At 43.8% G+C, this 26,016-nt stretch overlaps 1 protein-coding gene across 1 annotated transcript in view; it reads right to left on the reverse strand.

Annotated features, from left to right (window-relative positions):
• Positions 1-480: 480 nt before the first annotated feature.
• nrn1la (neuritin 1-like a) overlaps positions 481-26,016 on the reverse strand; it is a gene marked incomplete at its 3' end in the record, with an annotated part of 82,882 nt that continues 57,346 nt past the window's right edge. Inside the window, exons 2-3 of the mRNA XM_079275236.1 lie at positions 22,335-22,485; positions 481-778 (exon numbers count right to left, since the gene is read on the reverse strand). Coding sequence (XP_079131362.1) covers positions 481-778; positions 22,335-22,485 — 449 coding nt within the window. The remainder of the gene's footprint in view (positions 779-22,334; positions 22,486-26,016) is intronic.

Raw genomic sequence — 26,016 nt, forward strand, 5'->3', positions numbered from 1 at the left:
AGCGAGCCAGTTATGTTAGATTATAAAAGACTTCCCATTGTAAAGCTGAATGAATGAGTTTAGCTGGTCGAGGCATCTGCTCTCTTCATCACTTCGTTTTCAGGTTCATCAAGTGGAACGCTGTTTTGTCTCTCTTACACTCAACCAGATAAACTACATGTACGGGGATTGGGGGATAAAGACAGATGACATGAGGCTGCTGTCTGTTTAAGTATGTATGTGTTTTCAGTTCTCTGTATGAATCGTGTGTTTCCAACAGAGAGACGAATTAAAAGAGAGAGAATATTCATGAAACGGCACACGCAGTTTAAAGACGCATCATCAAAAAGACTGTCGGGCCTCTGAACATGCAGTTAGAAATATTCTACCGATGGCAGAGCAGAGGAAAAAGAAGTGGAAAGTCTACGGACTTGTGGAGGGAAAAAAAGAAATACACAAAGTTTATATCTATTCACACGAGTCCCATTTCTTTTAGGGTAGCTATATCAAAAATAACAGCAGCAGCAGAGGAGACAGCAGCATGAGAAGATGGAGGTCGCCTGCCAGGTGATCTGCACGCCCTCTTAGAGACTCCTTGTTGATTTCTTCCTGGTTGGACGAGCCACGCGGGGAGACCGAGGCCACCGGGTGGTCGTCGCGGTTGGAGCACATGTCGTACAGGTTTCCGGAGAACTGCATCTTCTTGGATTCCTGTCGGAGGGATTCCCAGACCGCCGCGGCTTCGTCCGGACAGCCGGCCATCGCCACGTTGGCGCAGTGATGGAACTCGTCCCACGACCTGAAGGAAAGAGACGGGAGGGCAGATTCAGATGTGACTTGGGACACATGACAACAAATGAAGCCAAGACATGTAAGAGACTGAAAACCAAACGAGCAAAAAGGCTATAGGGAGTCAAAACAGCAGTACAGTCTACACATAATTAGGTGCAAAAATAATGGAAAGCTTCAACGGGGCAACATTCCTGTGTATATGACAAATGGATGTAGTGGATGGTGGGAGCCTGTCTACAGACATTAGCCACGGCAACAGTGGTACGTGGTATCTTTACTAATGGCACGCTAGCAAAAAGTGTGCATGATTTCAACTCAGATTTTCAAAAAGGATGGCAGCGTTCTTGTACAGTGCTCTTATATACAATTACAATCTCCTGATAATGTTAGATAAATATATATATTTTTAATATATATTTCTTTTAAATTGCAGCTATGCATGTTGCCTATAAGGACAGGATCAAATTACATGCATCCATGATCCCCATAGGATGAATCTTTCTGACTTTGATGATCCCCTGACTTTTGTGTCAGTGCCCCCAGAAGGACAATGTTTGTAATACCTTCCATCCATCCTGTTAAATATCTCTACATCTGCATAATGGAATTGCACAACATTTGCATGGTTCCCAGAAGATGTCTTTGTTGATCCCCTGATCTTTCTTTCAGTGCCATCATGAGGTTGATATTTTTGGTTTTGAGTGAAATGTCGCCATGACTTCGGTACAGACATTCATGTTCCCCTCAGGGTGAATTGTAATAACTTTGGTGATTTCATAACTTCTCATCTATTGCATTCATCAGGTCAAACAAAAACAAGAGCACCATAGTGTTGTGAGTGAGCTCCAAACCACCAGCATGGCTGGAAACTCTTGCTCAATCCCAACTGTTCAGACATTCCATGCCAGCTAGCAAATGTACGCACCAACCTTGTATGAGGAATGTGCCAAGTGTTTCACTTTGCCATGGATGTGTGCTATTAATACGATCAAACCTAAAATTCACACCTTAAGCATGACGCAGCCGAGCCAATAATCTCCCGCAGACACATCATTATCCAGACCAGTGAATGCCCCTTGATTTTACTAATAAAGATCTAAGGGTTAGGGTTAGGGTTAGGGTTAAGGAAATCTAAGGAAAACGTCATTAGAACAGGTAATGGAAAAGCTGTCATGAACTTGGTGTTTGTTGAACCACTGCTGTGTTATATCCAACCATTTGAAAGACTTTCTCTGACCTGAGTAGAGCAATAAGAGGGGAAAAAAACTGGAAAAAGAAAAGAGCAAAAAGGAGGAGGGAAAGATGATGAATGAGAGACAGGAGGAATTCTATTAGGTATTCTTACACAGCTCTTTTTGGATATAAACATTTGTTTAGTAAATCACAGCATTAAACTCCACAGCTAAAGCTGAATCTATCTGACTGTAATTGGCTGCAAATTCTTCCCCTCATCACAAATGTGTTGGCTAAGTTGTCTCCGAGGACAAACCGACTGAGTGTTAAGTAGAAGAAGAGAAAAGGAGGGCCGGTGGAGAAAGCAGAAGCAGATGGCTCTGTTCAAAATCAGCCTGACACAAAACACTTGAAGTACTTTACTATGAAAACCATAAAAGTCCATATAATTAATACGAACATGCTGCTTTTCCTCTTTCGTAACAGAGGCGCTCTATGTATGTCATCCAGACCCGAGATACCAACACGTTCTCACTCCAAACTTGTCAAATACCGACGCTTGGTCAGTGAGCCTACACTTCAACACTACACTGTGACGCTCTGGTACCCCTTTAGCGTCAGTTCTGGATGTGTCACGGACGGCAAGCTGGTTTCCACTCATTACATGAATAGTGTCTTTTCAAAATAAACTTCTGTGTTCACAGGAAACGTACAGTTTCCCCTTGTTACATAAATAGTGTCTTTTCAAAGTAAAGTCCTGTGTTCACAGGAAACATACAGTTTCAGCTTGTTACATGAATACAGTGTCTTTTCAAAATAAACTTCTGTGTTCATAGGAAACATACAGTTTCCGGTCGTTACATGCATAGTGTCTTTACAAAATAAACTTCTTGTCACGGGAGTTCACGGGTAGGACCCAAACGCAAGACCACAGGAGACAGAGTCCGATGTAACAGATTTTATTTTGAAGGAGTGTGAAGGTGTAGAGCCTCCTGGTCCGACACCGGAGGGCAGGCGGATTGACGGGCACTGGTGGACACCGGTTTGGTCAGTGACACGTGGAACGTCGGGTGGATCCTCATGGATGAGGGGAGTTTCAGACGAACCGCGGAAGGGTTGATAATGGCCTGGACCTCAAAAGGGCCGATGAACCGGGGGGACATCTTCCGGGATTTGGTCCTTAATGGGATGTCCTTGGCTGAGAGCCACACCATTTGACCGACTTGGTAATGTGGAGCAGGGATGCGGCGGCGATCCGCCAAACATTTATTTTGTTCCGCCGTACGGAGAAGAGCAGCCCGGGTATCACTCCACACCTTCCTACAGTGACGAAGGTGGAGCTGAACTGAGGGAACGGCTATCTCCTCCTCCTGGGCGGGGAACAGAGGTGGCTGGTAACCCAGGGAGGACTCGAATGGAGTGTGACCAGTAGCCGATGATGTATGGGTGTTGTGGGCATATTCCACCCAAGCCAGGTGAGTACTCCAGCTGGAGGGATTCGATGCTGCCACGCAGTGGAGGGAGGCCTCGAGCTCCTGATTAAGTCTCTCTGTCTGCCTGTTGGACTGGGGGTGGAACCCAGAGGGCAGACTGATGGTCGCGCCGAGGGCCGGCCGAAGGCCCGGCCGAAGGCTCTCAGACCTGGGATATTAACTGCGGGCCTCGGTCTGACACAATGTCCACAGGGATCCCATGCAGACGGAACACCTGGCTGACCATGATGTCAGCCGTCTCCTGAGCTGAGGGAAGCTTGGGCAGAGCGAAGAAGTGAGCCGCCTTGGAGAAGCGGTCAACCACTGTAATGACGTAATGATGTTTCCTTGCGAGGATGGCAGGCCTGTGACGAAGTCCAGGGCGATATGGGACCAGGGACGATGTGGCACCAGGAGGGGTTGCAGCAAGCCGGCGGGAGGTCGGTGTGATGCTTTATTGCGGGCACAGGTTGAGGCTCTAGTGTCTGCGTCCAGCGATGTCCACCAAAAGGTTCTCCGAAGCAGATCAATGGTGCGTCTGACGCCAGGGTGACAGGAGAACCGGGAGGTGTGCGCCCACTGTAGCACTAGGTAGCGTGCGGACAGGGGAACAAAGAGGCGGCCGGGAGGCCCGCCTCCGGGGTCTGGCTGGGTCCGGAGAACGTCCTGCACCACTGATTCGATCTCCCAGGTGAGAGAGGCTGCCACACAGGTTGCAGGGAGGATGGTACCAGGACTGGAGAAGTGACCCTCAGTAGAGAACTGACGAGAGAGAGCGTCAGGCTTGGTATTATTGTGGCCTGAGCGGTAGGAGATGGAGAAATCAAAACGTCCGAAGAATAGTGACCACCGAGCCTGGCGAGAGTTTAACCGCTTGGCAGTCCGAATGTACTCCAGGTTCTTATGGTCCGTCCAGACCAGGAACGGATGAACAGCCCCCTCTAGCCAGTGTCTCCACTCCTCGAGAGCCAGCTTAATTGCCAGCAGTTCCCGGTTTCCAACGTCGTAATTTCTCTCTGCTTGGTTCAACTGGCGAGAATAGTAGGCGCAAGGGTGAAGCTTAGAGTCAGAGTCCGAACGTTGTGACAGGATGGCCCCCACGCCTTTGTCAGAGGCGTCCACTTCAACGAAGAACTGTCGGGTGTCGTCGGGCTGAATCAGGATGGGGGCGGAGGAGAACCATTCCTTGATGAGTTGGAATGCCAGACCGGCCTCCGTTGTCCATACAAATATGGTCTTGGAAGAGGTGAGCCCAGTGAGTGGGGCTGCTACCTTACTGTAGTTCCTGATGAATCGGCGGTAGAAGTTGGCAAACCCCAGAAATTGTTGGAGCTGTTTAATCGATCGTGAGTTTAATCAGCTCCTCCAATGAACCAGCCTTATTACAGGTGGCCAGTTCATCTTTCACGGCTTCAGATAGTCCGTGAAGGAAAACTTCCCTGAGCGCCGTCTCTCCCCACCTGGTCTCGGCGGCGAGAATGAGGAAGTCCACTGAGTGTTCCGCTACACTCGCTTGGCCCTGTCGTAAGCGGAGGAGGCGCTGAGCTGCATCCTCGGAGTCCACCGGGTGGTCGAAAACCCTCCTCAGATCCTCCACAAAGTTCACATAATCCACGAATTAGGCTGGTCGATGCTCAATGTGTTCGTGGCCCAGTCCAAAGCCCTTCCCCGCAGTAATCCGACCACGTAAGAAACCTTGGACCTGTCCGAGGCGAAAGTCTGGGGCTGGCGGTCAAATACCTGCCTGCATTGAAACAGGAAGCCCCGGCACCTCCCCAGCGTTCCATCATAGGGATCCGGAGATGGCACGGGGACTCCCGAACCGGCGGGGCGAGGACTGGAGAGGGGAGTGCAGGTGTGGGGTCCGGTGCTGGAGCCGGCTGAGGCTGCACTGTCCGAGCCAGTTCCTGCACGATGAGGCCAATCTGAGAGACCTCAGCTGCGAAGGATCTCTGTGCTTGATGCATCTCATTGAGCATCTGCTGGTGTTCCTCCAGCAGCGTGCTATGTCCGGCCAGCATAGCTGCTCCTGTGGTCGCTGAATCCATCTTCTGGTCAGTCCGTTCTGTCACAGGAGTTCACGGGAGTTTTATTTTGAAGGTGTGTGAAGGTGTGGAGCACTTGGTCCGACACCGGAGGGCAGGCAGATTGACTGTGTGAGTCCCGTGGCTCGACACTGGAGGGCTGGTAGCTCGACGGTGTGATGTCCCGTGGCTCGACACCGGAGGGTTGGCAGATCGACGGTGTGATGTCCCGTGGCTCGACACTGGAGAGTATGCAGATCGACCAGTACTCTACACCCGTAGCAGAGAGGAGAGAGATTAGTTTGGGAAGATACCACGGGGTTCAACTTAGGAAAGGCGGCGGAGGCTACCGAGGCAGAAGACAATACGGACTGACAACCCAGGCCTGCAAGACCAGGGTTGAGATGCTGCCGGGTAACAAGCCAGATTGTCCGCAGCTGTGCATCCATCAGGGCTGTGGCAATGGGAGGTGTCTGGAGGCCAGAGAAAACAACACCAAGCACATGGCATAACAAAACAAACAGAGGAATGACAGACACATGAGGAGAGGAGATTGGGGGGAAACAGAGGTTAACACACAATGGGTGAGACAGGGATCTTGACACTTCTGGGTTCAAAGGAAACGTACAGTTTGCCCTTGTTACATAAATAGTGTCTTTTCAAAGTAAAGTTTTGTGTTCACATGAAACATACAGTTTCAGCTTGTTACATGCATAGTGTCTTTTCAAAATAAATGTTTGTGTTTACAGGAAACATGCAGTTTCCACTTGTTACATGAATACACTGTCTTTTTGAAGTAAACTCCTGTATTAAAAAGAAACGTACAGTTTCCACTCATTACATACCTACTGTCTCTTTTCTAAATCAACTTATAACATAGGATCACTTAGTTTCTAGGTTTAGTTTTGCAATAAAACTACTTTAGGCAACAAAAGTACTTGGTTAGGCCAAGGAAAATATCGTGGTTTGGGTAAGGATGTTATTTAGCTTAATTAAGTACGCTAGTTAAGTAAGTAAATTACTTGGTTTCACACAGGACACGAACAGAACGGTTAAAAGTCTGTTTGACCCTCCCGACCGCCCTAAGCGAACTTTCTCATTCTTTGTACGACGTCAGTTTCTCTGGTCGTCTAATAACCCGAGGGCCACTGACAGGCGTCAGCTTGGGAGTAAGAACGGCTTGACAATACATGCTCTATGCTATGACTGCTTTGTCTCGACTCTGAACCTTAAAAATAACAGCCTGGCATAGTCTTCTTTGTTGTCTAACCTGCTGTCAGATAAGGAGGTGGATATCAATTCATTCTGAACAGAAGTCGGTTGGTGTGTTCACGGTTTAGCCTCATGGTAACTGGTCACTTGTCAAATGTTTTTGTCTTTCAAGGATATTTTGTGTGCAGTTTTTCACCTTTTTACAGCACAGAAAGCAGAAAGTAGGCAAGACGGGTACTGATGCCTTCGCTGCCTCTGTCTGTCACATATGCCGCATTCAAACGATGTCAAAAGAATGGGAAAAAACAACATAAGGGCCTGCTTCAATTGCATAGGTAAGCTAATCACATCCTGGATCTCTTTCAACTAATATCGAACTTCTCATCAAAGTTCAGGTTTGAAGGATACAAATTTTTAAGACTTTTCCTTTAACCATGCATGCTTTAGCATTTCCATAACACAGCAAAAGGCAGCTTTGCACAGCGATTATTCTAAAGGAAAGTAGTCAAGTGTGTGATACGTCATACCAAAAGGTAAGTTGCACAAGGGAAACGAAGATCTAATGTGTCGTTGGTGAGTCCGGCTGCCTCTGAATGGAGCAGTTAATCAGTTTTGATTTATCACTATAGTTGGAGAGGGATTGATCGCCAGAATCTAATTCAGACAAATAGGATTAATCACGGTGGGCTTGTTGCAGTCCTGTCTTTTGTTTTGACACCCTGAAGGCTTCATTACTAATCTTAGTGTAGCTGTGATTCTCACCTAAACTGAACTCCTGGATCACGACTCTCACAGCCCCAAACATAAAAAAAAAATCCTTTAAATAAGTAAGAAGCGACAACTTGTCTTCTTTGTACCGTGTGCCATTTTGAGAGCATTTGCTCCTAATTTTAAGTACAGAAATGCAAACACACTTACTTTCTATATCCATCTGACGGATCCTGTCCATTCTGTCCATCCTGGGAGAGGGATCCCTCCTCTATTGCTCTCCCACAGGTTTCTTCCTCTTTCCTCCCCGCTAAAGGGGTTTTTTGGGGAGTTTTTCCTGTTCTGATGTGAGGGTTCCGGGACAAGAGGCTGTCAAATGTGTACATATTGTAAAGCCCTCTGAGGCAAATTTGTAATTTGTGATTTTGGGCTTTACAAAAATAAATTGAATTGAATTGAATTGAAATCCCCGCACACACATTCTCTCTTTGCTATCACATACTGTTCATAAATATAATTTCTCTAGACCCACTTATTCAATATATTGTGTGACTGTGTCGACACACAGCAAGGGAAACACTCTTGAACACTCAAATGCAGCTTTATAAAATGAACAGGCACCACCACTGCAGGCCGGGCCTCCCTTGATGACTGGGCGTGTGTGTTTGGCCTGTGTCCAGGGCTTAAATACCTCAGTGGTCCACCTCCGACTGCTGGAGGAGGACTCTGCTTACCTGCTGTGGGAGTAGCAGCTGACGGAGAGGAGGCAGCATCTGGCTGCCTCCTCTCCATCGGAAAGAGATGGCGTCAGGTGCATGTGTGTGTGTGTGTGGTGCAGAGACAGCAAAAACACTACGAGGATACTGACAGACAACCAGCTGCTTTCACAATAATAAAACCTCTTGAGAGTACGTCTGCTCTGCTGCTAACATGCTGCTGCTGACATCCGAAAAACCTCCAAACCCAAGTTCTGAACTTCTTTTTTGACGTTTGTTTCTTTTTTTTACTTGAAAAAATGAATGTACACAATTTGGTCATCGGGGGTGTTGCCCAAGTTTCATGGCTCGATGTTATGGGAAACATTTATTGACATGCACACACGCACATACACACACACACACACACACACACACACACACATACTTCCTGACACAAGTTGTGTCAGGAAATTGGAGAAGGCAATGGAGCGAAAGTATGTAGAGCAGAGAAGAGTGAAGCTCGGCTTTGAGTCTGAAAGAGGCGAGTGAACCAGAGAAAAGTGAGAAATTGCGATGCAGTCTGCGGGAACACAATACACAAGAGAAGTAAGAGAAGTGTTGTGGAGGTGAGTGAGAGAGGCAGAGGACAAGTGTGGAGAGAGGACGGAGGTAGGAATGGAGACGCAGACAGAGATCAGGGCCTGTATTTATCAGGCCTGTCAGAAAAAAGGTGGACCATCATGGATCACTGACCGGAGCCTCCGGACAATTCAATTAAAGAAGATCTGAAACCAAAAGATACTGCAAAAGCTCTCCAACTCTGGAAACTTTGAATAAAACCCACCAGAGAAGAACAGAGAGAGAGAGAGAGAGAGAGAGAGAGAGAGAGAGAGACTGCAGTGTTGTACAGTGGAGGACCGCTCAGGGGAAGACTTCTTTGAGTACATTAGCAGTGTAAACAGAGTCAGGAGGACCATGTAGCAACATAGGTCCAAATGTAATCAGGCCTCCCTCTAAATGGGCCGAAGATGTGATAACGCCTGTTAGAGTAATAAATGGGCAGATTAGCATCTTTAGATTGATAATGTTCTCGGTTTGTCCCTGATGGGCAGAGCGTGACACAGCAACACTGCAGTGAGCCGCTGAGGTAAAGAAAAAAAAGTCTGTGCATGTGAGCAGGAGCAGACCGGAGACTACTGTATGCTGGCGTTTGAGGAAAGCTGCTACATTTCACTTTTTTGGTCTGCTTTGGACCAACAGAACCAGCTGTAATCACTGACAACACAGCGCCGGACGTCCATATAGGCGAGCTAAGCAATTACCTAGTGTGGCAGTTTGGTAAGGGCAATGTTTACTTAGGTAATACATCAAGTGAGAAGTAGAGTCATTTTCTCATAGACTTCTATACAACCAGAGAAGTCGCCCCCTGGTGGACAGTAGAGAGAATGCAGGTTTAAGACACTTTCTCATCAGCTTCACTCTGCAGAATTTTGTGCCTGCTCAATTAACCACAAGAAATGTTTCAGTTAAAAAGTTTAAATTACACTTAAGCAGACTATTGATTGGACATAATGTTGAAAAGTTGTGGGCCATAAAACCGAAAGCTGAGGGGAACTGCAGCCGGGTGATTCCTGATAAATACCTGTGTTTTGTCATGTATGGGAAATGCAGTTCCTAGCAAGTGTGCAAATTCATAGGAAACACACACAAAAAACAACAGATTATCATTTGTATTTTAAAGGAATAGTTCAACATTTTGGGAAATTAGTTTTTCCCTTTCTTTTTGAGAGCAAGATAAGAAGATTAGCACTGATCTCATGCATTAAACACTCATGAGATACAATGTGTTGATGAGTGAACGTTCCAAGAAAGCAGACCGACTGTTTCCCCGCGCTTTCTGTCTTTATGCTAAGCTAAGCTAAGCTAAACACCCTCTGGTTCCACACTTTACAAAGAAAGGAGATTGATATCAATCTTCTGATCTCGTTCTCGGAATGAAAACAAAAAAAAATCATATTTCCCCAAATGTTGAACGGTTCCGTTAAGATGATCCATATTACTGATTTGTATTCAGTGACTCGGTTTTTACAGCTTCCTGATCAGCTTAGTTTATTCGAAGTGTTGTTCTTGTGTTCTTGTTTATCTGCATCCTGCTACAGCCGAGAGTGGAAGTTGTTTGAACAAATGTGCTCAACCTGCGAGGATGTGAAGTGACACGAGCATTAAAGATGTGCATGCCTCGTCGGATGAGCACATATGCAGACGTGCAATGGCCACAGTGTACTTGTGTGTGTGCGTTTTGCTTGTGTGTGCATTTGGTTGCATGCATGAAGGCCCGCGTGCCCGTGGGATGCAGGGCGAGGTGAAGTGGACGGAGCGGCGGTTTGCGGTCGCGCGGCCGAGGGCTTTGAGGCTCGGAGACGAAGAAAGAACCCGATCGACAGCAGACTCCTTCAGAAACCAGACAAAGGAGATAAACCAGACGCAGTGGAGGGAAAGACAGAAGCAAGCCGAAATCAAACCAAAGCCATCAAAGATGAGAAGGTTGAGGAAGGCGCATTTGTCGCATACAACCAGGCACGTGCACAGATAGACCCCTAGTGGTGCTCAAGCACCTGCCCTTTTGCCCTGGATGAGAAAAGTGCCCTTTCTGCTGGTGCCCAATTTTTTATAAATATAATAAAATAAAAATTACTTTTTCTGTCATCAATTCCCCCCAAATGTGTTTCGATATCTGACGGGGCATTTATTTGAGTTCTTGTGAGAATTTCGCCCCGACATGCACCGCGGCGCCCACAAGCGTCCCACGCGCCCCTCCCTCCCTCCTCCTCCTTCACTTACTGCCTACTGCGCGTGCAGTGCTGAGCGTCAGGCTAAACGGCTGAAGCCAACTTCTTCTCTGACCCGGAGCATCAGACAGACAGGTAATGACAGTGCAATACCCCGACGTTGTTTGGTGATAAATTAACAACAACAATTAGCGCCGCTGAAAACATTACGTCGCAACTGGTCCGACGTTTGCTAAAAAACAAACAAAAAAAACCCTCACGAAATCCATGATTTAAAAGCCTTGCCCAGTTGTTTTACTGACGTTTGTCATGTTTAATGAAGAGAGAGGGGAGAGAGGCAGGCAGACATTAATTATTTTAATTATTAAAAAGAAAGGTAGGTCTTAAGTTGAGCTACATGACAGTCTGGTGAGGTATTGTGGTAGGCTATAGGGTATTATTAGTGTAATGCTGCTTATGCTTCAACTGTCAGAAAACAGTAAAAACATGGGTGTGTACTGTGTTGTCAGCTTTAGAGAGATATGTAATGTCTTGATTATTATGCACAACATTGATTTATGTCATTTAAAAAAAATTGCAGCATAATGCCAAGAAAAGAGAGACTACAAAAACAGAAGGACAGGGAAAAGCAGCAAGCAGAGAAATCTGGAAGCTATAATGATGCTCCTCAATGAGATCTGCGAAAGACATCCACCTGACCTGGCCCTAGGGGATGCAAAAATATACAAAAATGCGATTAACTTCGCATTCATTCTCTGCATGGAAATCACCACCCCAGCATTTGAAGTCACTGCTCTTGCATCAAATGCCATCAGCCCGTCTTTGTTTTGTCTTTGTTTTTGTCTGGCCTTGTTTTTGCCTATTATTCATTTATTTATTCAATTTGATAATTTGAGTTAGTATTGGTTGCGTTAACAAAAATAAATATATACGTTGAAAATATCCGACTGTGTTATTTATTTATTTATCATTATTTTAATTTCATGTATAATTTTGGCGATGGGTGCCCTTTTTTTTGCTTGAGCACCTGCCCCCCAAAATGTCTGTGCACGTGCCTGCATACAACCGAGGCCAAACACTGACATTTAGACACACGTATGGTTGTTAAAGATGAACTGAACAACTCCTCACCTTTCCAAAGCCTAAACGTTGATGAACTTGTGAGGCTTTGCCGCGCAGTTCTTTTTATTTGCGTTTCGTATTCAAAAATGCGTTAGAAGTACATGCTGGTAAGAAAAGTCTGGTCCTTTTTACATTTGTTATATAATATTGTCTGAGTTTCTTCACTTGTCCCTGCAGCACTCTATTGAAGAATCGTTCATACAGGAAACATATACAGCTGTAAATACATGCACATGCTAATGTCTTGATGAAGTGGCACAGTCACAGGTTCACTCCCAATCAAGTGGTGCTCTGAAATGTAAATGTGGATGAAAATGAGCACAATTATCAACACGTCCACAGGTTATCACGCTCTCTCACGCACACACACACACACACGCACATATGCATACACAAACAACTAATTATTTACTGTGAGTTGAGTAACAGCAGTGGTGTATAAAGTACTCAAAAACCATACTTCAGTAAAAGTAAAGATACCTTACTGGAAAACTACTCCAGTAAAAGTAAACAGTCACCTATTAGAATACTACTTGAGTAAAAGTCTTAAAGTATCTGATATTTATTGTACTTAAGTACTCAAGTATCAAAAGTAATTTTCTGACATTAAATGTACATCATAACCTGAACATTAAATGAATATCATAACCTGTTCATTGAAAGTAAAAGTAAATGCTGTTCATAAAAAAGCAAAGGGTCAGAATTTTGAGAATGATGAAGTTTATTCTTTTAAGTGGCACCATGACCAAGGACATGGAGCTGTGTTGAACATAATTGGGTTGCTGTGATCCATCCAGCAGCAACAATGTTCAACATAATATATTGTACATAAGTATACTTTTGCATCTACTATGAACGTATCATCATAATTCTTCGAAAAGCAATATGACACTGAAGGAGTTGTAACAGTGCGTTTATAAGTATGCTCATTCCGACTAGAGGATGTAGAGGACCAATGCATAATATTATGTTCAGCAGAAAATATCCACTTGATGCATCAGGTCAGTGTTTTGAGAAAGGACACCTGCCTTGTAAACTCCTATGGCCTGATTTGAACACAATAGACAAAGGTTTTGCTCAAGCTGAATCTGTAATTGGGCGACTGCTCCCATCATAACTCCATCTGATCATCCACAACATGACTCAAATATCAAAACATGATAAATACTAAAACAGCAACACAGTCATTACTTGAAACTGAAACATGTCCTGTTCATCTTCAAAAGAAGTTGGTTTTCAAAATTGTGAGAATTCAGTCTCGCTCTTCTTGGGCTGAAGACTAGTCCTGCGATGCTAAATAGCCTTTCACAGGCCGCTGAGGCAGGTAGAGGTGTGTTCAGCGTCACAGACAGCTTGCGCACAGCTGCGAAGAATTTCCCTAATGCTAATGCTAATGCTAATGCTAACGCTAATGCTAACGCTAATGCTAACGCTAATGCTGCCCTCTCTCGGCTCCCATCAATCCTATGGTGTGGTGGCTAGCTATAGCTAACGTTAGCCAACTAGTGCTGCACAACTGTCAACACTTCCAACACACACACACACACACACACACACACACACACACTTCCTGACACAAGTTGTGTCAGGAAATTGGAGAAGGCAATGGAGCGAAAGTATGTAGAGCAGAGAAGAGTGAAGCTCAGCAGAGCAGCACAAGATATGTTGGGGAACATAAGGAAGAAAATGGAGCTGAGAGTACGTTCAGCTTCAGTGAAGCAGTGTGCAATGCTGTGGATGAGAGTGCGTCGGAAAAGAACAAAACAGCAGACTTTTTTCCACTTTGGGGTCAGGGCTCCACTTGGAGTCACATGATATGTAAATGCAGAATGACTTGACATCTTTACGATTCAAGAAATATTTGTTAAAAGTTTTCTGAACAAAACTTGACACTGCTGTTACTGTGAGCTGTTTACTGTATTAAACTATTCTTTTACATTTTTGGTGGAACAAAGGGTTGACATATTTGGCCGACACAATGATCAATGACTGCATTACAATTTCTTGTCATCCTCTTGTTGTTATGTATATGTATGTCTCTTGTCTTTAACTTGTCGTTAACAAAAAAAAGTTTAAAAAAATACTGCGGCCTCTCAGCTCCGGCGGATTGCATAAATTGAAAAGCAGCAAAGAAATGAAAAATAATTCAGCTGTTCTTGAGAAGAGTTCTATTAAAATCCTCGCGCTTCAGCTGCAGTGGCCTTCATCAGGGTTACCGTGTTGACGCACTTCAAGAAGGCTTCTTTCACCTCGTTGAGGAAAAAAGTTCTATTTTCCGCCAACACAAGACTATTTCATGTTTTTAAGGCTCAATAGTATTATATGTGAAAGCCTTTTTTGTATCAATAAAAAAGGAAGAATTGAAACTCTTCCTGCTTTATATCATTTCTAAATCTATAACCAAAAAAGAGATGCGCATCTTGGGAATATTATGCCGTCTTTGTGTGGCAGCAGTTTAAATCGTAACCGCTACATGCTAAATGAGCTGAAAGGGACTTTAAAGTGAGACGCTGCAATGAGATGCAATGAAAGCATGAATGGCCTTATCTAAATCTGTGGAGGACAAGAATTTGAAAGCATATAGAGAGGCTGCGGTGGAAGGAGGCTGAGTGAAAGAAAACTGAACCTTGGAAGAGAGAGCTTTCTGATAACACTCGTTTTATATGGTCTGTAGCTTAAGCATTCATACGCTAATTATGACAATTTCAGACAAATGTCAAACAGGATAAAAAGAGGACATTTTGGACGGACATGGAGGTAAACTGCAACATGACTCATTTGCGGAGGCATACAACCATGAGGCAGTACTTCTAATTCCTTTATTTGTTCACTTAAAGAGGGCCAGTGTCTAGCATTTTTGCGGATCTATTAGCAGAAATAGAATATAATATTCAATACGGTGAGCGGTATTTGCACTCGGCGGCTCACGTTACAGCAGTCTGGGAGAGGGAGGAGTGAGGAGGTATTCAGTTGGTAGGAAAGCACAACCCCACCATTAGATGCTGCTACACACTATCCCTTAAAATATTTAGTTAAACTATTTGTCATTTTCACTTCCCAAAATGAAGTCCCAAATAGTGTTTCAGAGTTTTCTCCACACTGTCAGGAATACAGTTCTGGGGGAAAATACTACAACTTTTATGTATTATGTATTATTAATATATTAAGTATATTTAGTCTTTAAAAAAAAAAGACTGGCATCCATTTATAATACAGGCTTCCAACAATGTGGCAGATTTCAATTATATTCTAGTGAGTTCACAACCTGGCAACCCAAGCCTTCTTCTCATTATACATGAATACATATTAGCGGCTAACTGCTGTCATTCAAAGTGATTTTAACATGAATAAACGTATTACTGATAACCCTTCAGAACTTTCCCTTAATAAAGCGGTACCTATTTTTCATCTGAACCTCCCCTGCTCCTTTCAAAGCTGCAGCAAAAAGGTGAATGTTTAATTCTATTGTGCCAACTGTATCTTTAGCCCCAAATATTTCCTTTTCACCTAACCTCCTCCGGATCAACGGTGAATGATTGCAACTGCATAAAGCCCATTGTGAATATGAGGAATAAAAGCAGCGGCACACTCCTGGGAGATCTCTGACAATGGAGCAGCCTTGGCCTAGATGCAAACCATAGCCTCTTATTCAGACTACACTGTAGCATGCATGTGTGTGCGTGCACGTGTGTGCATGTGCACGTGCTTGCCGATCTTCAGAGGGGAGCGCCATGCTACCTCCTCATTAGGTGGCTCTGATAAAAGTGCTAAAACCATGTTCCTGGCTGGAGAGAGGGAAAAGGCTAAAAAAACAGAGTGTAGGGATGGAGAGAGGTGAGAGAAGACAAGAGGGAAGGAAAGAGAGTGAACAAAGAGGAGGAAATAGAGGGATGAGAGAGAGAGAGAGAGGGGGGGGGGAAATATGAGAAAGTGAGGCGAGGACACAGAGAGTGTAGATTGGGGAGAAGAGTGTATGCGGACATGAGGATTGTGTGTGAGGGCTCTTATGTCCCTGCATTAGGCAACTCTCACACTAAGGTGGCTGGGTTGCAGGATTAGTAGTTTAATTGATACCTCAAGGAATAGAGGACATTCAACAACAGTGGAGTGGCACCACGGGTGGGCTGCAGGGCCATGGTGACACACACACACACACACACACACGATGTTATTCTACTTGTGAGGAAATTCTCTTGAACCATTCCCTTCCCCTCATTTAGGGTTGTCACAGTGTGAGATATTCACGGTATAACCGTCTCAGAAAATATCCCGGAATGCTGTGTTACACTATTATTATTATTTAGAAATATTATTTGCGTTTTTATTATTACTATCATTAGTTACAGGGACCCTTAACTTATCATTATATTATGAAAAATAAACTGAATTATAAACCTGATAAAAGAAACAGCAGGTCACTATAACATGCTATTTAACTAAAGCATGTTAGTTTACATGTTGGCAGCACTATTATTAAATTAACTACGAAATGAAAAATACCATTAGCTGTGACTTTAAAATAATGTTCTATGATCAATGATAATTGTCAAATTCTTAAGGTGCGCGACAATACCGTACAAACAAATGTTAATTGTCAATCTTAATACGACATCGGTATACCGGTACAACCCGACCCTCATTTTGATCGACAGTCGAGGTTAAAACCAAACTCGAAGTGTTTGAAAATCACAATGCTCTCCAATGAATGCACACCGATACACACGTCATTGTCATCTGGATGAAAAAGGAGAAGCAGAAAACCTGCTTGTCGGATGGTGGAAGAAGAATCCAGATGTTGAAGTATTAACGCCACAGTGTAGAAATACTCAGTTGCAAGTAAAAGTCCTGCATTCAAAATTTGATTTCAGTAAAAGTACAAAAGTAGTATCATTAAAATATACTTTAAGTACAGTACCATAATTAAAAGTGCTCATCATGCAGAATGACCCATTTCAGAAAAATTTGCAAATTACAAAGTTGGGCCTAATTCTAATAACTTTATATTCTGCTGGGTAGCTTGTGAACTTCACAAAAGGATCAATAAAGTCTAAACTTAACCTACAATAATACATCAACATGTATTTATCGATTATACTTGGTACTAATAATCTGATCCTTTAAAATAACTAAAGTTATTAAATAAATGCAGTGGAGAACAAAGTGTAATAGTTACTTCTGAATTGTAGCAGAAAATGGAAAAACTACAAATAAGTGCAAGTACCTCCTAATTGTACTTAAGAACACTACTTGAGTGAATGTACCTCTAGCTTCCACCGCTAAAATCCCTCCAACTGTTGTTGAGATATTTCACTGTGGATACTTTGATCTACGGTTCATCCATTGGGGACCATGAGCGTCTGTACAAAAATACACAGCAATCCACCCAACAGCTGTAGATATATTTCAGTCTGGACCAAAGTGGTGAACCAACTGACCGACACTACCGTCCCAAGAGCCACGCTGTCAGGCAGCGAGGTTGAAATAGGAGGGAAGCAACTAGGAGAGGAGTCCAGAGAGTTTAGTCGAGCCTGAGCCAAGAAAAGATAAGATGCTTGATTGTTATTGCGTGTGAAACACAATGAAATCTGGTTTTGTCAGCAGATGTCAAAAGATACTGCGAGGAGAGGCTCGCGCATGCACACATCCTCACGGAACGATGTATTCAGGATAACTCCATTAGGTTTTCCACAAGGACTGTGATGTCACACTTTGCAGATCTCAATGAAAATGCGTCTTGAACAAAACAAAGGGAAATCCTCCGTGGAGTCCCCGCGGGCTCACACGGCGAGCTCAGCGACAACACTTTCCTGTGAACGACTTAATGTCTGTGAGCCGTCTTATATAGAGCATGAATGCTGCCGCTGCGTGATGGCGCACTTCAGTTTGCGCAAGCTTCATTCATAATGCAGTGGGGAAAAGAGTGCTAGTCACAATTCCATTTATATGGCGTTAAATGACTACTTAAGCTGTCAGCTCTTGCAGCGTGGCAACTTTATCTGAACGTAATAACTACTTTGACCTCTTTGGTTGAACTCTGCTGTTCCCAGCATGTGTTTACAGTCTGCTGTGAGGATTCTGTGTACTTCAGGAGTTTGATATCATTTTTGGAACCGTGCTAATTTAACTCAACAGAAACACTGCTCTCAGATCAGCAGACCTAATCTGAGTCCCTTCGCCCATTAATGGCTCCCATCCCTGGTCGAGAGGATACGACTCCTCTGGAAGATGGATGACAGAGGTATGTATAAATAGAGATGTGAGCGGAGATGAGAGAGAGAGAGAGGTATGATGGATTGATACAGGATACAGAGAAATGGAGTGGTGAGAGAACAAAAAAGTGGGGGTAAAAGAGAGAAGGGAAGTGAGAGATGCTGCATCTTTTATCAGCGTCATCAGGCCTCCAGCCCAAACAATGACAGGCTAAAAAGAGAGCTGCAGAGTGGAGATGTGCTGGGAAGAAGAGAGGAGGCAGAGTTGTTTGGGTGTGAAGTATTCAAAGTGAAAAAATCAAACATTTTCTGAGAAATCAGTTCATCCATTGGTGTTTTTTGTTTTTATTTTAGCCTTAGTCTTATTTCATCAAAAATGTAATTACCAAAGAAATGACAAGACGTTTCTATTTGATCAATTTCTTTCTTCAGTGACTAATATGATGGTTCAATAGCTCATCTCTTTAAAGGAAGAGTTCTTCATTTTGGGGAAATGTGTTTTCGCTTTCTAGCCGAGAGTTACTGTAGATGAGAGGACTGATTTCACTTTCATGTCTGTGTTAAAGTTACTGTGAGGAACTTTTAACTGCTTATGAAACAGTCTCAGTTTAATACTGATGCCTCTGTATGACCTGCATAAGTAAACGAGACCATCAGTCAGATGATTGGCTGTTCCTATATAGTTATTCTTCGTGCCTGTCATCGGTGTCATCGGGTCGGATTCAGCGCAAAATCAAATGAAATCATACAGGTTCACTCAGAAACCCAGATCCGGCTTCGCTGCTGCCTGTCGGGAAGCTCCGGCGGGAGGCGGAGAGCTCTGCCCCAGGCAGCAGCTGCTCCTCCTCTGACCAGGAGCAGAGCTTTGCCTCACTATTACTACTCCGCTGGTCCACTCTGGGGGCTAACACCAACACCGTGCTGCAGGAGACCTGGGCCGTATTGCTGGGCCCGCTGGCAGGACTGAGCAGGTCAGACTGTCAGACCCTGCTGAAGTGAACAGAAAGTTTTTCTCAAAGAAAACCACTTTAGTCCACAGGGACCGCCAAAGGCAACACAAAATCAAAGTTGCTCATAGAAGCTTGAACTTAAACTCGACTCCAATTATCATATATACACAGATGCATGAAACTTGTTCGATGCATTTCACCCATGTTAGACATTTGTGCTGCTGTGAAGGGGGGGGGGGGGGGATTTAATTATAAAGCTACTGACAGCAGCAGCATTTACCTGTAAATTCCAGCGATCACACAGGCCTATCCGTGATTTGAGCACTGCCAACGTTACTTCGTGGCTCCTTATGACAGCTAACACCTGGAGGAACTCTTCCTTTGTATAATGCAGGACAAACATAGCAGTGAGTGCACAGGAGCTGCAGACAACTCAGCAGGTGTTGAAGACAACATGAACAAATAGAGAGGACGAGTGCAAAGCAGTGCTATCGTTTAAAGCCAGCTAGCTTGTACTATACGAGTAGAATACTACTCAACACCTCGATGGGACTGACCAAATGTTGACAGGCATCATAAATTGTTTCGATCACATAACCAACAATGTGTCTTGAATGCTCTTTGTGTGCTATACAGAGCTGTGACATGCTCCAGTCTATAGAGCACCACGGATGTGGACAGCGCGTCCTAGCAACACCGGCCCTCAAATGTCACCGCTGTCACGGGGAACACCAGGAACCCCAGGAACCCCAATCTCTGTTTCCACTTTTGAGAAATGGAAAAATATGAGCAACAGCTACCGCATCATAACAGTTTATCTTCTCTTACACTAAACTGGCAGAATTTAAAATCACTCAGAAAGGTGCCGTCTGACACATTTTTTTTTTTAAATCTGTGTCAATTAAATGTCATACCTTTGTATGAAATAAATGATAAACCGAACAAGATAAACGCGTGCGTTCTCCTTCAACCTCAACTAACACCTGGCAGAGTTGTGGCAATCTAGCAGTCAAACGGCATAACTCGCAGTCATCACTGTTTGTGTATGTGAAAGACTCAATATCCCTTTCATATAATCCCAGTCAGTGAAATCATTTTTCATTTTATCATGGAGTTCATCACAATCCTGTGATCTGTGCTTGTGAAAGCCACATCGCGAGGGGAATTCTTAATGGCAAACGGAAATTTAGTTTGCAGCAATGGAGGGAGAAATGAAAGAAATATCACAGTCTTGATGTCAGTTTGGTGCACCAGAATCTTCAACAGCATGCTGTTGATGACACAGAACCTAGAACAGGACTAATATCCCTTATGCTGTATATATATTATACAGTATATATTGTCCACTGTGCAGAGTTCTCCATCCTTGTTTCCGAAAACACTAGTAGCCGAAGGAGGAACTGCCAATGCCGGGCGCTGAGCCTTCCTCCTTCTGCCAGAGCTACAACTTTGGTCGAAGGCGGCACTATGGCCGGATCTGGGCCTGTCAGCAGAGGGCTGGTCACTGTATGAGCTAATGATCTCAGCTGTGTTCTTATTCATGTAGGTAATAACACTGAAGAGGATCATTTAAAGCAGAGGTCTTCAACAGGGGGTCCGCGGAGGTACTGCAGGGGGTCCGCGAAATGTTTTGGTTGATTCGACAATTAAAAAAAAAATTTAAAAATTGTATTTTTCTCTAAACATGAATCTGTCCATCATTTTAATAGTTCAGTATTGTATGAAAGATAACAGGTATATGTTTGCATGGCAGTGGCACGAATGGGCCATCACTCATTTTAGTTTCCACATTTATTTTTGAAATAAAAACGTCAATTTGAATAGCTTGTTTGCATGATTATCATGCAATTGACAGACCATGTTGATATTGGCATTGGTATCAGCTGACAAGGTGTGTTTATAAATGGCGGTGGCTCGGCCTCCCTACTCACTGTACCTTGCACATGTTTAAAATAAAAACATGAATATATGAACCTGTGTATTATTTGAATAGCTTAGTCTTGAATGCACACTCAAGAGGTATACGCGGTACTAGGCCCATTTAATATAAAACACAATTTTATACAATATATAGTCGGGGGTCCCTGCTCCATCTCTCTATCAGTTTGGGGGTCCTTGGCCTGACTTAAAGCATGTGTAAAAGTTAGACATTTACATTGCACACAGGTTATATACACCACTAGCCCATTCTAAAGCTCCTGATTCTCCTTTACAACAGCCATGAAACTTTCATTGCAACGTTTCAAACTGTCTATGGCAAACTTACTCATGTATCTATGGTAATGTCGTAATTTATGAATGTTCACACACAGCTATCTTAGGAAATATTATTCTTATAACTGCATGTGAACCGGTCATGGGTAAGTCCAGTGAGGGATTAGAGGGACAAGGCTTCGATCTGTGGGATTCTACAGATGTACTATTGATATCAGACAGCACACTGACTTTCCAAAAGCCTTGCATACTCAGTTCTAGCTCACAGAATGTGTACTGCCTTCCCCCCAGCGAGCGGCTGTCCTCTAATGTCACTAAATACACCAAATACACACTGATACTGACCTATCTGCTCTGCGGGGTTTAAAAATGCATCTTCAAAAACTGAAACTCGGCAAGCTCCCTATTTAACTTGACTTGGTGATATGTGATTTATGTGAGTAAATAAATCAGCACTTTTTTCAGTTGAAAACCATTGTATGCGAGTGTTTAGTAGTGTTCTTGATGGAACCTTGACATTTTAGTGCAAAGTATTTTAGGTCTACATATTGTGAAGACTGCCCTGGTTGAAACCCGGCTATTGCAATTTCATTTTGCAGTTGGCTGATCTGGAGCCAGGTGACGTGAACCATTGGCGATTACCGTTAGCGCTGGCGATTGGCGAAAGCTAATTGAAAGAGCTATGGCTATCATGAACGGTATTCAAAGGCAGTAACGTCTGGCTACATGTTCGTGTAACGTAGACCAAGCCCAGCAGTTCATGTGGTGCTTCTCATGTTCTGTAACTGTAGCATGACATCATGGTAGAATTAAAGAAAAGTCTTTCGATGTGATCGTAATGCTACACTGGTTACCGAAGATGAGCCGACAATAGACGTAGTCGTAGCCGCCCTCCCAGCCCTGCCCATGTACTTTTTTCACTTTCTAGAGGCATTTTTTTTATTTGGGGGCATTTCAGCCAAAACTCAAGTTTCTCAAGTGATTACACCAACCTGCAGATGGAGTGGATCTCGTGCGTGTCCTCGTCCTTGCGGGCGCTGTCGGCGAGACTGTCTCCCAGCGCCATCAGACACTGAGCGAAGCCCTTATAGATGGAGTGACACCTTCTGGCCGACGACGCGGCAACAGGGCACGGGCTGAGCACTGGAGAACACACACACAGAAAATACACGCAGACACAGAGAAAGATGAATTCAAGTTAACCTCGCTGTGTAAAATGCACTGGGAAATCAATCCGAGCAGAAATACCAATGCAGCAGTTGACAATAAATCATATTTCTGTTACTCTTTGTTAATTGCTGAGGCGGTTGGACCAGAGTCAGCTGAGACAAGTGTACATGTAAAAAGAGAGCGTCCGTCCAGTGACACTGTTGTCGGTGCAGCCTTTTGTTTCAATGATGGACTGAGAGGTTGAGTATATATCATCCGTCATACACGAGGAGCTACAGACAGCTGTGTGTCCTTTCTCCCTCTCGCACATTCGGCGTTTGAAGTCCACTGCTGATCGATGGCTCACATCACAGACGAGAGCTGTCGAGGCTCGTTGACCAGGAAATGGAGATGCAACAGAGGAGAAATGCATTTATTCATCCTCACTGATCCGATTGTGTTTGGAGCAACAACACACACAACACACACAATCATGTTTGAATGCAGCCAGGACCTGACCACCTTGACACAGCTCATGTTTACTGACACCTTTGATGACTCGACAACACACATTATTTCCACCAATACGCACTTGTTTCGTTTTTTTAGCTGTTGAAGCCAAAAGCAACACAGATGAGAGCTGCGTCTAAACATTCTGAGTCGATCAATTTATCCATTGCTGATGAAGGAATATTTATTACTACAGCTTTGACTTTTAAAATGGAAATGCAGTACCTCTAAATTTTAAACTGCAGATCATCTTGTAGAGAAAGGAACCAACCAGGAGCCACAGCAACATAGCTGTCAGGTGTCAACCTCCTCAGGCTGTCAGCATGGATTGTCAAGACAGTTGCTGACAGAGAACAAGCACGAAAAACAAGAAGTAGCGCCGCTTACTCTCAGTTCTAAGTAGTTACAACGATTAGGGTAGGAACTGGAGGACAGAGTTTCATATCCGAAATGCATTTCAGGGGCAGGTGTCAGGAAGAAACGAAGGTTTCATACACCTACGCTGTTATGTGTTTAGTTTCTTCAGAATGTTGGTGAAGATAGTTTTGAGGTCAACTGTCCTGACGAAATGTACCCTGTATCCACAAAAAGTCTACATACATGCATTTTGCAGAGGGTGAAAACCAAAAGATGAGTATAATTAGAGGCCCATTCAGGAACACTCCCCCCCCCCCCCCCCCCCCAGAGAACCCGGTCTCACAAGTCGCTTACTCTGTCCATAGCTATTTACAGCATCTCACCAAAGCCCAAAGCTGTTTGTTGAGTCAGACTTGAGGAGGAGAAATCTCATCCAGAGAGATGCATATCTGGTTGATGATATTTAAAAATAATTATCAGCAATCATTCAATCGCTATGCCGTTGTACCATCGTTTACAGGGGATTGAAAAGACAGGGAAGTAAGCTTCGTTGTACACACTGCAGAGACCGAGAGCTCATGTGAGACGTGGGCACCGCTGTTTGATTAGGCTGATCCTTTCATCTCTTTTAAGCAGCAGCAGCAGCAAATGAATGTGAATCAGAAGCCTGGGAAGACTTTGAGTAGCGGATAAGTGTCATGGAAACAGAAGATGCAATTAATCACCATCAAAGGCTTTTCCATTTTCCCATCTTTTCAATTTTCCTAGTTCCAGACCTTTCAGTCGCCAACCACAATTCCAGATGTCTCATTGATTCGAATAGGTCTGGCGTTGACTTAATGCCAGAGACCTCACATTATGTCCCATGTGTGGTTAAGCTTGGGCAACAAAAGCACTTTGGTTGAGGTTAGGGAAAGGTTGTGATTTTGGTAAACACGTGTCTCATGCTACCAATGGTAGACTAATCTACATTTTAAAAAACAGCATGGTTACAATTCTTAACAATATCATAACATGTAACCCTGTGTTCATGCTCTTTATGGTCAGCATTCAATCAGCAATAGCCATTCAATGTATTTTCATTCAGCAATTACCTCTTTAAAATTATTTTACCTTTATTTAACCAGATACGTCAATTGAGAACCAGTTTTCATTTACAATGACGACCTTGACAAAAAGGCAGCAACATGAGGCAAGTCGTTACAAACGAATAAAACATAAACATCTCAATCAATCTCATACAAAAGCAGTTAGTAGTGGCGAGGTCCGCCATTCCAGCGTTGGATTCAGATTGCCAACGTAGGCACGAGGGATTTGCAAGAAAACGATGTTTCCTTGTAATCCCTCATTGATCTCATTGATATTAGCCTCAGTGTGAACTGTTTATTCACTTACAACCGTATCAGAGCTGTGTTAAAAGGTGGAGTCAGCGATTCTGTAAAAGGATTGTTGATATTTGAACCTGCTAACAAATACGCCCCTCCAGATTTGCCCTCCCTCTCCTTTCCACTGCCTATCTCTTTGTACATCCATGGCCTTCCCCCTGTCCTGTGCATGAACACGAACGCATCATCTTGCTGAGTGGCTGGAAAATAGTTGCTCAATCCAAACCACTTTGTTTGTTTCCCATTCACAGAGCCACTGCTATGTGTACTCCGATCTCTCCACTGGCTCCCTGCAGCATCTAGGATACACTTTAAAATTCTCACCGTCACTTACAGAGCACTTCACGGTCAGGCTCCGGCTTATGTAGCTGATCTACTTCGCCCCTATTCACCCGCCCGCACTCTCAGGTCAAACGCTCTAGGTCTTCTGTCAGTCCCACGCACACGATTTAAGACCCGTGGTGACCGAGCCTTTGAGGCAGTGGCCCGAGGCTCTGGAATGCTCTGCCTGCAACTCTGCGCCTCGCAGATACTGTGGATACTTTTAAGAACCAGCTCAAAACCCACCTGTTTAGGCTGGCGTTTGTGTAAAAGTAAACCCATGTCCTAGACCTGCTCTTAAAATATGTTTTACATTTTTATTTTATTTTTTATTTTATTCTTTTTTTTCTCTGTGTAGATAATTTATTGACCCTAGGGTCACACTGTGTTTTTATGCTTTTAAATGTCTGCTCTGTTAAGCACTTTGTGATACTACTGTCTGTGAAAAGCGCTATATAAATAAAATTCATTCATTCATTCATGTATGAACATCAGATTATTCAGATTACTGATCAGACAGTGTACTCCTACTTTTTGTGTGTTTTTCTGCAAAAGTCCAGCAAACCGTGTCAATTTCTGCTCGTTACATGCATACAGTCTTTTCAAAATAAACATTTATCTTCACAGGAAACAACTTAGTCAGGTTTAGGGAACAAAACAACTTAGTTAGATTGCTTCAGCCCCCCTAAAACAGGCCTAACGACGCCCCTGCTGCTAACCATGGCCAAAACAACCAGGATTGAAATCTTGAGGATACAATCATTTGACAAGTTGCAAAACACAACCATAAAAGGTCCAACAATGCTTTATTTGCTGTGAGTGGACATTCTATTGCAAGAATGGCTATTAGGGAAAACATACGATCAGTTTACATTCTCCTGATATGTTCAATATATGAAAACATATCGGCCCAAGCGGCATTACGTTCCCTTAAAAACTTGCAAATTAGCAT

The sequence above is a fragment of the Melanostigma gelatinosum genome (assembly GCF_949748355.1).
Source record: "Melanostigma gelatinosum genome assembly, chromosome: 1".
NCBI classification, from domain to species: domain Eukaryota; kingdom Metazoa; phylum Chordata; class Actinopteri; order Perciformes; family Zoarcidae; genus Melanostigma; species Melanostigma gelatinosum.